At 45.7% G+C, this 14797-nt stretch overlaps 2 protein-coding genes and 1 non-coding gene across 4 annotated transcripts; 1 reads left to right on the top strand and 2 right to left on the bottom strand.

Moving 5' to 3' along the window:
- Window positions 1–340: 340 nt before the first annotated feature.
- On the top strand, window positions 341–5369 carry CFAP276 (cilia and flagella associated protein 276). 2 transcript variants are annotated; one of them, XM_067713218.1, is made up of 5 exons: window positions 341–421; window positions 3436–3552; window positions 4083–4198; window positions 4754–4881; window positions 5299–5369. In XM_067713218.1, exons 1-5 carry the CDS (start codon window positions 341–343, stop codon window positions 5367–5369), a joined length of 513 nt encoding a protein of 170 aa, XP_067569319.1. The 2 variants fall into 2 exon arrangements, with proteins under 2 accessions (XP_067569319.1, XP_067569328.1); XM_067713227.1 differs by lacking the exon at window positions 3436–3552.
- Window positions 5370–7081: 1712 nt separating this feature from the next.
- On the bottom strand, window positions 7082–7501 carry LOC137220382 (small Cajal body-specific RNA 2). Its single transcript, XR_010941678.1, has one exon. It is a non-coding gene; the product is annotated as a small Cajal body-specific RNA 2 (non-coding RNA).
- A 1241-nt stretch (window positions 7502–8742) lies between these two features.
- On the bottom strand, window positions 8743–14013 carry TMEM167B (transmembrane protein 167B). Its single transcript, XM_067727128.1, has 3 exons — window positions 13864–14013; window positions 11807–11938; window positions 8743–11251 (listed from the first exon to the last, which is right to left on the bottom strand). Exons 1-3 carry the CDS (start codon window positions 13871–13873, stop codon window positions 11169–11171), a joined length of 225 nt encoding a protein of 74 aa, XP_067583229.1. The 5' UTR covers window positions 13874–14013; the 3' UTR covers window positions 8743–11168.
- Between the last annotated feature and the right edge of the window lie 784 nt (window positions 14014–14797).

Below are 14797 nucleotides of genomic sequence, written 5' to 3'. Positions count from 1 at the left end.
TTTAGGAATACTTTCTTTAACTGAAGTCTTTTGCAGAAGACCTGTTCGGCGTTTTTCACCGAAGTCTCACGAGTGCCAATCCAGGGCTCCCCGGTACACTCAGCGGCGCTTTCCCTCTGCGTTCCCAGTAGCTTCTTCCCGAGGGGCCTCCCGCGTTGGACCGCCAGGTGGCGCCATTCTCGGAGGGAATTCGCCTCAGTCATAGACGGCGGGGTAGTTGCCTGGCAACTGAAATTGGGCGTGCCAAACAATTGGGACCCCGGCTCCTCCGCGTGCAAGATTGTGAGCGGCTGCGCGGGCCTCTCATCACTCTTAAGAGTGTCTCGCTCGGCATTTTACCATGCCTCTCACCCGAGACCCTTTCCAGCATCCTACGTTGGAAAACGATGATTCCTACTTGGGAAAACTGCGGGCTTCCAAGGTACTGAGGTTTCTTGCGCAGATTCCCAGTAGGGTCGACCGCACTCTTCTTTCTGTCGGCGCGACAGGAAGAGATGGTAACTTAAAGGACTATGGTGAGGACACTGAGTCAGGTACCGGAGAAGTCTGTTCTCTGCCTTCCTCTATGTCCCCATATTCAGGTCTGCCAACATTTCACAGGTGCTTTTGAGCAGAGGCAAGTGGAGTTCTAGTCCAGAGGAACAAGAGGCACTCACAGCCCTAAGCAATGATTGCCAAAATGGGGCTTACCCAGGCCCAGGTTCCACTTTTCTCGTAGAAGTATTTGAGATGTTTGAAGTGGTGAAAAATAAGGTGAACTAAATGGTAATTGTGGCTTAATAACAAAATCAAAGCACTCCCTTTTGTTTATTCAACATTTATTATTTACTGTATGCCGGGCGCTCTGCTAAAAACTGAGGATGTATAGACACATTAGATTAGCTCCTGTTCTCAGGGAAATCTGGTATAAAAGCCAGACTGACAACAGCAACAGCAAAAGTGCTTGCACAGCAGCACATGTGTTGTGACAGTTATATGTGGTTTCTCATGGGAAACAGGAGCTTAAAGGAAAGCCTCCCAGAGCAGGTGAGTTTTGACATTCAAATATGAGTCAGCTGGACCAGGGGAGGGAGGAGGTGGAATGTAAGTTAGGAGGAAGGAAACAGGAACCAGACATTCAAGGCAAAGGGAGCAGCAGGTGCACATACATGGAGAGGAGGATGAGGGTGGCCTCTTTGGGACCAAAGAGTCCAAAGTGGCTGAAGCGTTGGTGTGAAATGGAGGAGTGGAGAGGGTGGAAGCTGGAGAGGTGACCCTCCTGGGGTGGGTGTGCTGTGTACAGCATGCTAGTGAGCTAGGTTTTCATCCTGGGGAATCATCTCAGGACTGTAAGCACTGCAGTGGCATACTAGATGGGTGTTGTAGAAAGCACAAGTGGCAGTGGATTGGACAGGATGTTAGTGCGACAAGAGGGATCAGCTACGAGGCTGGTGCAGCGATCTCCAGGAGGAATAACGGATGTACAGCAGTGATGCAGGGGATGGCGGTAAGATGCAAAGGGCAGGACTGTTGGGACTTTGTGGCTGACTGGACATGGGTTCAAGAGAGTGGATGAGTCAGGGAGAGCTTTCTGAGGGCTTACCTGATACCATTTACTGAATGAGGCATCCAGGGAAAGCAAGTTTGGGGAGAAAGATGTTGAGATCAGTTATGTAGCTGTTGTTTTCGTGGTGCCTGTGGGACATTTCCATAGAGATGAAGAGTAGGCAACCTGGTTGAGAGCTGTGGGTTGAAAATGTCTGGAAGCCACAGTATTCATCTGGTGGTTGAAGGTATAGGAGAGAATGAGCTCATCCAGTGAATGTGAGAGTCAGAAAGGCAGAGACAACCCCCCTGGAGAATACCACTAAGGGAGAGAGAGAGAAAGCAGAGCTGAGAAGGAAGCTGAGAAGTAATAGCCAGAGGTAGGAGGAGAACCCGGAGGATCTGGACCCACATAGGATGGAGAGAACATTTCATGGAATCAGAGTCGTGGTGCAGAAACCGCAGAGGTCAGAAGGTCAGGACTGGAAAGGATCCACCTGACCTAGCCACAAATGTCAGTGGTCACCAGCAAGAGTAGTTTCAGTGGGTGCTTGAGGCAGAGGCCAGACAGCAGTGGGCAGAAGAGGGAATGGGAACGGGGAGGAAGTGGAGGTGGCAAGTGTTGACTCTTTAAGAAGGCTGGCTCGGTAGGGAAGGTCATGGAGTGGGTAGCTAGACAGTGACGAAGGAATGAGGAGAAGCTGGGTACAGGGGCTGGCAGGATAGCACAGGGCCCTAAAGCACCAGGAAGGGCTGGGTTCAGGGAAGGGTGACTCTTGAATAAAAGGGACTTCCCTTTCTCTGAGAGGGAAGGAAAATGGATGTGAAGATGGCACTCACGCTCGACAGGCTCGACTTTCTCAGTGAAAGACCGTCTCAGCCTTCTGCTTATAGAGGCTTATGCAGCCTTCGAGGAATGGGAAGAGAGCTGCCTGTGCTTGCATCATATGTATTTGTAGTTTTCCCATTTCCTTTTTCATCTTTCTTGGTGACAGTATACTGCCTGGTTCACACCACTCAATTAATGCCTAATTGAGCTGAGTCACACAGCACTGTGTTATATACAGGGGAGGAGGAGGGTTCCTACATCCAATAGGTTGAACGAGATTTCTACTAGGTTGTAGTTGTACTCACTGGAACTCAGTCATTGATTCAATCAATATTTCATTTTAGAACACCATGTGTTATGTCGCTGTGCTAGGCACTGGGGATACAGTGGTGAACAGTATGGCATTTTACATGTAATGAAGAAATCAGCTGTGTGCTTTTCATACTCGTACTTGTGGGGTTTTAATTAGAGGACTGAACATCCAATGAACTTTTTGACATTCCTGCAGACACAATGACCCTTCCCTGCTTACTGAAATTTTCTCACCTGCCTAGACACTGCTCTCTCCTGATTCTCTTGTCTCTGACTGCTCCCACCACCACCCCCATTATAATACTGTGCAGTCCTCATGAACCGCCTCTTCCTTGTTGGTCAGACGCCTTTTTGCAGGCTTCAACCACCACTTCAGGGGGATGACCCCCAGATCTCTACTACTTGTTCTGAGCTCTCCTCCAACAACTGCACACCTCCAATTTCCTACCTGTTAATTGCATTAGGATATCTTCTCTCTTCTTCAAGCTCAGGACTTCTAAACCTGAGCTCATCTTGCCTCTCTGCTCCCCACCCTTCACCTCCTGTCCCACTTCACCCCTTTCCCTGTATTCCTGGCCCATTTCTGTCAGTTCTGAGATTGAAAACTTAGGAAGATCAGAAGCCTGGGAGTCTTGCCCCATTTCATTCTTCTCTTTTAGATGTTTGCGATTCAGTTAAAATGGGATGGGATAAGGGGATGGATGTCACTGACGCTATCACATCAGCAAGGCCTCTGGTAACCAGGGGTCGATGTGGTTTCTCTTTTGCAGAAACTGCCATATAAGAACCCAACTCACCTTGCTCAGCAACAGGAACCCTGGTGTCGACTCAGCTCAACTCCCACAATCACGTCCATGAGGCAGGCTGTTTATTTTTTTGATCCTGAGGTACCTAGCATTGAAATGCTATTTCTCCTTATATCCACTTAGGACTAATTAATATCCTTTTTGAAAGGTAGTCTGTCCCTGACTACCTTAGCATCTTTATCTTGTCCCCAATCCAAGATCCTACCAAATCTAAAACCAAATACCAACTTATCAACTTCCTCTGGGAAGTCAGAAGGCTTGGGTTTTGCTGCAGTTGATTATCTGGAGCAAATCATTCTCTCACCAGACTTCTCATTATAACCATGAATGAGGTAAGGCCCGTTAAGCTCAAGTCCAGGACAATATAGTGGTTCTCATGTCTCCAGGAGAGCTCCCCACTCCTTAGACCTAACCATGAGACAATTCTTTATGGACAAGAGTTAAGAAGTCATCATGTATAGTAATTTGGTATGTAGGGAGTTGGTGGATCTCAGGCCCAGAAAGGGTTCACTCTGCTTTGGGGCAAGAGTAGAGCCCAACAGAACCCGACTAGAGCAGGTGCAAATGTGGCAAGTTAATCCTGGGAGTGGCGGGGTTGGCTTCCTCCGTAGATACCGAAGGACGATCTGGATTTCCGATTAGCAGCCTTGTACAACCACCACACAGGGACGTTCAAGAGCAAAAGTGAGACACTGATACACCAGGAGACCATTCAGGATGCCCATGGGTAAGTGGTGGAGGCGGAGCCTCTCCCTAAGTACAATGCCAATCAAGTAAGGTAAAGTGTCATCTGGGAAATAACAATCAATAGGTTCTTGTTTCTATAGATTTCTGTTATTTTTTACTTCTGTAATACAAGTTCTGTTTTTTTATTTTCTAAAATGAACAGAGATCTTCCAAGATTGTGCTCATCTGTAGCACAAAATCTTTGGTTCATTCCAGAGGGTAAAAACGGCCTTCAGCTGCTTTATTTTATTTTTATTTTTATTTTTTTGCGGTACACGGGCCTCTCACTGTTGTGGCCTCTCCCGTTGCGGAGCACAGGCTCCGGACACGCAGGCTCAGCAGCCATGGCTTACGAACCCAGCCGCTCCGCGGCATGTGGGATCTTCGCGGATCGGGGCACGAACCCGTGTCCCCTGCATCGGCAGGCGGACTGTCAACCACTGCGCCACCAGGGAAGCCTCAGCTGCTTTAAGGTTGCATGCAACTCTTTCCCTCCTTACCTTTCTTCTCCTGATTGATTTCACTCTCCCGTGTTCTTCCCCACACCATCTTCTAGAATCAAGATCCAATTCTCTGGAGAATCTTTATCCCCTCCCCAGCCACCCGCCATCACTTCCCAAGCTAACATCAGACACTGGATCAACCCTAAGAAGGAGTCTATTCACAGCATCCAGGGATCCATAGGTAAGGGTCAGAAGACTGAGGGGTGGGAGGCAGATGGATGGTGCAAGAGTTTTTCTAAATGGTCACAGGAATCAGGGAGTTGAGGTGATTGGCTATTAGGGAACATCAGGGATAACTGAGAGTCTGGCACATATCAGACTAAAACCAGGGGACATGCTGACTGTAGAGCTAGGAAATGAATTCAGTTTTTCAGAGCCACTACCTCAGCCTTAGGTCTAGTGGACAAAAATTTTCAGCAAAGGGCAGAAACCGGGGAGTGAAAGACCTATAGCTACCTCCCATCAGTCCTCTATATGCCAGTTTCCTCAGCTGTTAGAACCTTCTCCATTGTCCCCATAAATGTATGGGCGACAAGTTCCTAGAAAAGGCAAAGGATCTGAAATTCACAGCCCACTCCCTCTTCTCTTTTCTCCACAGTGTCCCCTCACACTGCAGCCAGCAATGGAGGATATTCCCGAAAGACTGATGGTGGCTTCTTCTCCACCTAAGTGTTGACGGGCCCCTGGACTAATTAATCATAGTGGAACATCCTGCCGCCCATCTCCATGAAATAGATTTGTGTAAGATGAAGCCTGGAGTATCTGTTACCCATGGACTACCAGTTGCCACATGACTACTCTTAAAATATGGAAGTTTCTCAACTTCTAGAAACTAATCCTGTTGGGCATATTTGCAACTCGGAAAGTCATCTTGCTGAAAAGATACAGATTTAGGACAGAACAGCACTGTTTTTGGCAGGAGACAGGTATTCACGTTTTGTGAACTGGAGTCATTCGAACCATATCCATTCAACATTTCTTGCAAACTTTTTTTTTTTTTTTGGTGGTATGTGGGCCTCTCACTGTTGTGGCCCCTCCCGTTGCAGAGCACAGGCTCCGGACGCACAGGCTCAGCGGCCATGGCTCACGGGGCCCAGCCGCTCCGCGGCACATTGGAGCCTCCCAAACCGGGGCACGAACCCGTGTCCCCTGCATTGGCAGGCGGACTCTCAACCACTGCGCCACCAGGGAAGACCCTCTTGCAAACTTTATGTGTCAGGTACTGAGCTAAGTGTTGGGAAAGCAAGAATGGACATAGTCCATTCTCTTGAGCTTACAAACACTAATTTTAGTAGCTCTTTGTGGCATTAACACTTATGCTGAGGTCACGCTTAACAGATTTCAGACCTTCTGGATTTAGTCATCTGCTGAGCTCTACTTTTCCATGAGGGCTCCATCTCCCTGGCTCCTTGCCATTGTTCATTCTCTTAACTCTGCTACTGTCTCCTTGCCTGGGAGTCAATTCTCTTTTCTTTGCCTTGATTTGTGCTGTGATATATAGCCCCCTATTCTTGGAAACAGCGTTCAACAACCTGATCCTAGGGTCTGAAGGTACCTAAAAACTGATACAGTAATGTGGTTTCTAAAATTACAAGCCACTCACAGGAGCCTGCTGTTAAAATGAGCAAGAAATGGCAGACCTTTTAGAATATTGTACACTAAGTTCCCATTTCTAAGATTGGACAGCATATGCATTGTTGAATAAATCAGATATGAAAGGGCTTCTTCCTGGTACTCAGGTGCAGGGTCAATACCACCAAACTATTACAGCCCCTCTTCCACCGAGATACTCCAATCGGTTCATAGTGTTTGCTGCCCAGTGGCAATATTTTCAGTTCTCTTTATTTAGAATAGCTGAAAGTGGCAGAGTGGGTGACTTTCTGGGATAATCACCTCATGTGGGTTGATACTGAACATCAAAAAATTTATTACTGCGATCCATGCATGGAGGCTTTAAATAATATAGGTTCCTAGACAAGCCCCCCCGCCCCCCGCTAATTCTAATTCAGTAAATCCGGTGCGGGTCCCTGGAATCTGAATTCTTATAAGGTCTCCAAGTTCTCTTACAGATATATACACGTATACAGACATGCATATATACATATATCCCTTCGCGGCAGGCGCTGTATAGTGCCTTTAGACCGGGGGCACCAGTGTTGGTACCATACAAAAGAATCATTATGACAAGTCGGGTCTAAAGAAAAAAAGGGAGGCGGCTACAAAACTGCAGCGGGGAACAAGGCCTCCATATCCTTTCAGCTCCCGCTCCCGCGGGCGAGGCGACGGCTCATTCTACCTCCGTCCGCCAGCGCCCGGGGCCCGCAGCCGACCGTTGACACGTTAGCCTCAACGCCACGGGCGGCCGTGCCCTGGGCCCGGGCTCAGATCAGAATCGCCTCGATAATCAGTGGTCCAGGACAAGCCCAGCCTCATCTATCTGATCAATTCATCACTTCTGAGCGCCGGGCCTCGTAGGACCAGCTCCGGGACCTCCGGGACCGCGGCGTTGCCACCGCCCAAGGGGCCTCGCTGCACAGCGCCCCGAGGAAGGGGCTTCGCAGGAGGGGAGCTTTTCATTTCGGGTTGGTCCGGCGGGGCGGGAGTCACAACCCGATCAAATAAGATCAAGGTGTAGGCCGGGGGAGGGGCACGGGGGCGGGCGCACGCACTCGCCTTGCACGCACCACGCGCGCACTCACACATTCTCGCGTCCACTCACACACACAGCCCGCAGGCGCCTTCCACACACCTCGCCACACTTCTGACCAGCCTCACCCCACGCCGCTCTTCCTCCGGTGAAAGGGCGGAAGTACGCAAGCTCCTTTAAAGCCTTCCGCCCCGGAGGGTTCTGGGAGGAACAACCGAGCACAGGCCCTCGCCGAGTGCGCACTTTCCTGCCCCCACGTGGCTCGGAGGGGAACCAAGGGCCCAGGTAAAGGCGGGACAAATTCCCACAATACTGAATCGTGATTGTCCTTGGATCTCTGTGCAGCTACACATTTATATCCATATCTGTAGTTTTTCTTTGATCTTTGATCCAAGTTCTGGATATAACATGATTCAATCTCAAGAGACCTCTAGGTGAATGATTTCTTTCCCAGGGAGAAGGCAAATTCTGGTCATTACCAACATCAGCTTCCCTAGGAGCTCCTTCTCCCATGGGAGAAGGCAAACATCATTTTACCAAAGGGAAAGGTAAGAATAGATTACTTAAGTCCAAGGACTAGGTAGTTAGAATATAGTAACTATATATACTACTAATATACTACCTAATATACACTAGGTAGTAGTATAAGTAAAGGTAGGAAGACATATCCCTGTCCCCACAGAGCCCTCTTGCTACCCAGAACTTGCTGTCGCAGTCATATTGCTGAATCTTCATTTACTTTCATATCCGCTAAAATAAATCTTTCAAGAATGAGTGTAAGAAAAAAAAAAGGAACAATTATGTAAGTTAGAATTAGCTCCTTTCACATCACAAAGCACAATTTGAATGTCTCAGTTCCTTCTTTTTCCTTTTTCAAGAAATACATATGTGAGGGGGGAAGACAAATCAGAATTTTGTTATCATTTGTACTTGTGCCAGTCCCACCATGTACTTGGAATAAACAAATTGGGGAAAAGTGTCCATTGTATGTACCAGAAGCCCAAGGATTTTCTAGGTATGTGGCTGGGTAACCTGATAACCTCATTTCACTGAAGAAGTTTATGGCTTGTAATGGCAGTTGATACTTTTAATAGCTTTGGTAGGTAAAATGTATTGGAGAATGTTATCTACATTGTTTAATACACCTCAAAATGTGTGTGTATATATATATATATATATATATATATATATATATATATATAAAATTAGTTCCCCCAAAGATATACCCTCATAGATTCTGAACTATATCATACATTCAGTGACCATCACAAGGGGTTAACAGGATTGATGATATTCACTAATATAAACTAAAAAGGTATACTATGGGCAGAACCCCGGGGAATATTGAACAAAGTTCAATAATTCAGCATGCATGTGACAAAATGGACAAAAACAGTAGGGAAAGAAACTTTATTTTCAAGGATTTGTGCAGACAATGGTGAATAAAAAGTCTTATTTCAACTATAAAAAGCTGACTTCATTCCACCCTGGCATACAGGGTTTATGGTGACGCCAGTTTGAATCTGAGGCAATACTGCTATCCCCCTTCTTCCACCCCTAAAAGACTCCCTTAGAGGAACAACTTCCTACAATTTTCAGTCAAAAATATATGACACATCAACCAAAGTGATGAATTAAACAAGTTTCTGCTTATCTAAAGTCAAGAAATGAAATAAGCTGTGTATTTGTTTCTTGCTGTAAATTACCTTCACTCTGTGTACTTTTTGGTACATTCTGGTATGAAAACATCTCAAAATATTAACAGTTCAAGAGCTTAGGTCAAGATGACCCACCCAGGAGGCTGTAAAAATTGATCTGAACTGTGAAATGGGACTAGTTTAAAATATGAAGCAGCTCTAAACACCAAGCTTAGAGATATTAGCCCTATTAGGAAACAAAAGTCATTAAAGCTACAAAATAACAAGTGCAAAACATGCTGAACCTGTATTTCCAGAGAGTGACATTCCCGTTGGCCAACAGGTTCCAAACTCACACCCACAAGGTGTAACTCTTCTTTCTGTTCCACTAGCCTTCCTTTCTCTTGTGTGAAAGATCCTCAGAAATGACAATGAAAAATATATGAATCATTGAAATTTACCCTGTGGACCAATTCCTGAAGAGACAACAGCCATAACTCTGAGATGATTAGACCTGTAGTGTTTACTTGATGACTTTCTATACTTCTAGGAACCATCAAAGCACTAAACTGAATGTTTCAGAACCTAAACTTCCTAGCAGCTTTTTTTCTTTTGGAATAAGACGAAAGACAATTTACTGCCACACTGGGGTCAACCACAGCCAACTTGTCCACAGTCAAGTTTACTTTAGTGAATAATTCCACTGGTAGACCTATGTCTCTGCTTGCTCTTTACAATAATTTAATTTTAGACCAATTCTTTTTTTTTTTAATAGAGAAGTTCTAGGCTTCAGAAATGCAACAGTTGATCCTTTTGCAGATAAAAGGAGGAGGGAATGGAGAAGTCTTCACTTCAAATGTAGAGTCATCTAAAATGATTTGTTCAGGAGTTCCCATACTCCATGGAAAAGCCCATCAATCTCAATTGCGAACCTCTGCTTTCCTTTACTTTAGAAAACACTCTCATTTTATTCATGGATTCTATGAACTGTCCAAACATGCCTATGAATGCCATCAACTTCTCTCATTCAAATTTCCCATGTTCTTATAATTTCCAAGAGACAGCTAAATACTACAATATGAAGAAAATTAAAAGTGGGCCAAGAAACACAAGTAATCGACTGAAAATTGCCATAACCCAGATTTAAACAAAGAATAAGTTTGTATGTTGGTTAACATGACAGAACTTCTATCTAACATCACAATAAATTCTAGATGACTTTACTAGTATATGAATTAATATACCAGATTTATTTATTTCTTCTACCCCAACTGCAAATTATTTCTTCAATAGTTTCTCTTTCCCCTAGTGGTGGCATTTAAAACTGAGTAACAGCATTTAGCACTCAGTAATTTAGAAAATATTTAAAAAGCTTTAGGAAAATAGCAACAGTTTCAATATACCATTTGAGGGGGTGAAGTTTCCTTTTCGGAATACTGGTGAATAGAACATTGTTTCTTGTCTAAGTTACTCCTTTCTGGTCTCATCACAGACAATTTCCAAATCTTATGTAGGCCCAGATTCTCTTGGCAAAACTCTCTGGCTACCAGCACACAGCACAGCTATTTCGTCTGTTCTCTTTTTGCAATGAGGATCATGCCTCTCTCTTATGTTCCCAGACGGGTATATGAAAGATAAATTTCCAAAGCCAAAAAATTCCTTGGCATTGTTTAACTCCTATTTCCCACCCAGCCTCCCCACCCCAGCCTCCCAGCCCCCTGCAATTTGCCAAATCCAAATCAAACACTAAAAAAAAAGTCAAGTCTTGAAAATTATCTCTCCTTCCAAGAAGTTTGAATACAGCTTATATCCTCCCCTAATGAGCCTCAGTGTGAAAAGTTCCTGATGAGGGGCTGAAGCACAAAATAGGTGACAGATTTTTAAGCAGGAGGTATGTAATCGTATCACTGAGGGGTGTAATTCATCTGGACATTATATGCTCTCTGCTGAGGACTGATTTACACACAGGTCAAAGGAAGCTGGCTTTCTGTAGTCCCCTGAAGCATAAATAATGTTTGTAACCACGAGGAGTTTTCCCCACATAAGGTAGGGGCAGATGCTGTGGTGTCATCCTGGGGACTTTGATGATTTTAGCTGAACTCTCCTACGCTGGGCCCAGGCTCCTGACAGGCTCTTCACCTTCGTCCCCTTGGTTGGCAGTTGATGAAATGGATGCTTTGGAATTCATTTTATAAACAGGACGTAGAAGGCCATTACAACGCAGGCGATTGCTACAGCAGCATGCAGCCTAGTTCCAATCACAGCAGCTAGCAGGAAAAAATAAAACGAGAAAAGAAGTCAAACCCTGCCCTTCATATAAGTCCTCACTTTCAAGATTTGAAATCTCTAGTCACAGACGACGAGACCTATCAAGGGTCTCAAGAACCCACCCAGGAATGTATTTAAATACTACCCTTAAGCCCTAGGTTCTAGATGAATATACTGTTAGTTTATATTTTGCCTTATTTTGAAAAAAGATCTAGGTAAGTAGGATTCCAGATGAAGATGCCCCAAATAAAAAGTAAAAAAGCATCTGAGTTAATAAAATCAATACTTAAAAGAGACTCCAATAAATTCTTTCCAGAAATTCAGACAAAAAATTTTCACTGGGAAAATATTCCTTCCAACAACTCTAGTCCAATTAAAATTGTTTAATTTATATAGTTTTACTCCATGGAGAATACTAAAATTACCTTGGAGCTAAAATAAACAATTATGTAAAAGTTGAACCACATACAATTCCAGCCTATCCCACCCCCACCTTGCAGCACCTCACTGTCCAGAGATGGCAATCTCCTCTCCCTGAACAGATATGATCTTACCTTTGTAAAACACACCCCAAACTCCCTTCTTCTCTGAGAGCAGCCAGCTTTTGAGACGAGGTACTTTCTTGAAGTAGGCACAGGTGCAAACAAAGAGCAAACCAAACACCAGAATCCCATCCAAGGAGTACACTGTTACAGAAAGAGAAAAAAACCTTTGGTGCTAATCCAGTTTGGGACAGGTGATCCCCCTGGAGAACAGAATGTGATAAAATATCAAGATGATAATCTCAACTGCAGTGCCAGCCCTGACAAGAGGAAGCCAAGGTCCCGGGACTAACAAGGTTACCTTTCTGTTCCCCCAAATCACTTGTAGACAACCCCCTTACAAAGATTTCACTGCCCCCTTCCCTCTCCTTTCAAGAAGTATAAATTCTGAGAAGAGTGCATCACTTTATGTGGAATCAGCCTACCAGGAATGGCCAGTGTTGGCATTAGGTTGAGAGAGGCATAAGAATCCTTCGAGCCTGAGCTGAGAGAATGAAACATGTTCTTCCTATAAATCACTCATGTGATAAAGGAGAGGTAGATATTTGGCCAAGTCTCTCAGATCTGCATCTGTTGGTGAAGAATATGTTAAGGCAAAAGTAAAGCTTAATGGAAATTGCAAGAGTTAGAATCCATGACTACAATTTTCCTATGCTTATCTTACACTTCACGCATGATACTCTACTTACAAACCAAATTTCTGCCTGAGTTAACAGATTCTTGAAAACAAACAAGCAATAAAAGATCTGAGGCTTCGACAAGGTGGAACAATTGTGGGGGAAAAAAGCTTTGAACAATTAGTTCTATTTCTTACATTTGTAAACCAAACTATGTCTTGTAAGCGCAAAGAATCACCTAAGTAGAAAAAAAATCAGACCACAAAAGGGGAAAGGATGACTAAAACTTACTTATTAATTACTATGTGTCCAACTGCTCTCTTATTTCTCAGTTCAGATTATTTGTTTCTCCAGGTGATGTCCCTTCTTGTACTGTGCCTACTAACCTCAGACCTCTGACTGCCCAGGAAGCTCCAAAAGGATATTTTACACAACTGGCATCTGCCAGTTCTGGGCCACTCCATCTCCTTCTCTCCCTCCAGTAAAACTATCTCACAACTAGATGTCACACAGGAAAGGGTCCAGTAAATTAATACATACACCAAGTTTTATGATGAACAATCCGTGCTAGTCTTTTCTCCCGTAAGTTTTTGCAAAGCCAAAAGTCACAAGGAAGTGAAATTTGAAACTTTAGTACCAGGCTTATGAAGAAGGTACTTTTGAGAAATGCTGTCCTATGCCCTTCAAATCATACTGCCTAAAAGGTCTTGTCATCTTTTTTCCTGTAAGATCGACTCTAAAGACCACAAAGTCATCGTTTCCTGCCCTTCCCTGGAATTCAGAAATCACGTCTATAAAGTGTTTGAAGACGCCTGGAAAATTAGGTCAGATAAACAGGGTGGCAACTGCCACATCATCTTTGGAAAAGGCAGTGTCTAAATCCAACCCCTGCAACACTAGCCACGGTCTCCAGATGGGATCGCCCAGGCAAGACTTTAGAATCAAACACGAGAAAGCTTCCCGACATTTTAACAAAACAAGGAGAACTTTTTTTTTAGGATCTACATTCACCCCCGCCCCCCCCAAAGTATGGGGTTTAAAATCCTGTGTGATTCATCGGTCATCCCAACGAACCTACTATCCAAAAGTTTGAGAACACAGAGAGCTGTGAGGAGGCTCCTCTTTTTCCTGGTGCTAAAGCAATAGTTCAACTGGGACTGGCCTCGCGAAGTGGCTTGTAAGGGTCAGAACGAACTTCTAGGAAGGGAGAAGGGCACAGTGTGGGAACCAAGAACTACGGGTGTGGGCACAAGAGGCACTGGGGGTTCTATACGGGCACGGAACGGGGGAACCCCCGGAGGAGTATAGGGGACAGAAGTTGGGGCACCGAGAGGCCAAAGGGGGACTGGGCTGGGAGGGGGCGGGGAGAACGGCCACGTCAGTCCCGGCTCCGCCCGCCAGGTTTCCACTCGCACTGCACTCCCATCCTCGGCTCTGGGCATTAGTTCTCACCGTTCGTCATGGCGGCTGGGCCCGGGCCTGGAGTTGGGGTCCGGGGGTCAGCGGTGATACCGGCAAAGGCGGGGGAACCCAGCTCCCGCTTGACACTTCCCGATCCGGGCCGCGGCGACGGGCAGGCGCCGTAGTACGCAGGTGCAAGGGCAGAGAGACGAGCGCAGAACGCAATCAGGCGTGGCTAGCAGATTGCCGAGCTAGGGACCTGCGTGGGTGGAGCTCGCGTGAGTGGAGCTCGCGTGAGTAAGTGTGTGTAAGAAGAAAGCTAAGAAAGCTATCCGGGAGGCTTCCTACGTGGCCATGGTAACCAATATTTTCTGGGTGCCCCTTTAGTTAGTGTTGGGGTGTAACCTGACCTGCTCGAGTTGTGTTTGAAAAGGTAAAGGCTTGCAATTTTGTTTTTTTTAAAAATAAATTTATTTTATTTATTTATGGCTGGTTGGGTCTTCGTTGCTGTGCACAGGCTTTCTCTAGTTGTGGTGAATGGGGGCTATTCTTCGCTGCAGTGCGTGGGCTTCTCATTGCGGTGGCTTCTCTTGCTGTGGAGCACAGGCTCTAGGCACACGGGCTTCAGTAGTTGTGGCACACATCCTCAGTAGTTGTGGAGCACGGGCTTAGTTGCTCCGCGGCATGTGGGATCTTCCCGGACCAGGGCTCGAACCCATGTCCTCTGCACTGGCAGGCGGATTCTTAACCACTGCGCCACCAGTGAAGTCCAAGGCTTGCAGTTTTGCAGTTTGTTTTCCGCTATGGCGGCTGCTCTGTTTGTGTGTGTGCGTTTGGTGTGTCTGTGAGGAGCAGCCCACCTGCAACAGAGGCCTCCGTCTCAAGCTTCCACGTAAGAGAACCCGGACAATAGGGGTCTAGAGGCTGTCCCCGCGGCCTCCGGAACTGCAGAGGATCTTTCTTACTCCTTATGGAAATCTGGATA

This window comes from Pseudorca crassidens, chromosome 2 (assembly GCF_039906515.1).
Source record: "Pseudorca crassidens isolate mPseCra1 chromosome 2, mPseCra1.hap1, whole genome shotgun sequence".
Taxonomy (NCBI): Eukaryota; Metazoa; Chordata; class Mammalia; order Artiodactyla; family Delphinidae; genus Pseudorca; species Pseudorca crassidens.
Note: the sequence above shows the minus strand (reverse complement) of the source record. Positions and strands in the feature narration are given on the sequence as shown.

Excerpts from the sequence above, each read along its gene's own strand:
- CFAP276 (XM_067713218.1), top strand. The coding sequence starts at position 341 with ATGCCTCTCACCCGAGACCCTTTCCAGCATCCTACGTTGGAAAACGAT. Across the intron at positions 422-3,435 it reads GAAAACTGCGGGCTTCCAAG|AAACTGCCATATAAGAACCC; the intron begins GTACTGAGGTTT and ends TCTCTTTTGCAG. Across the intron at positions 3,553-4,082 it reads TTTATTTTTTTGATCCTGAG|ATACCGAAGGACGATCTGGA; the intron begins GTACCTAGCATT and ends CTTCCTCCGTAG.
- TMEM167B (XM_067727128.1), bottom strand. Across the intron at positions 11,252-11,806 it reads TTGGGGTGTGTTTTACAAAG|CTGCTGTGATTGGAACTAGG; the intron begins GTAAGATCATAT and ends TTTTCCTGCTAG.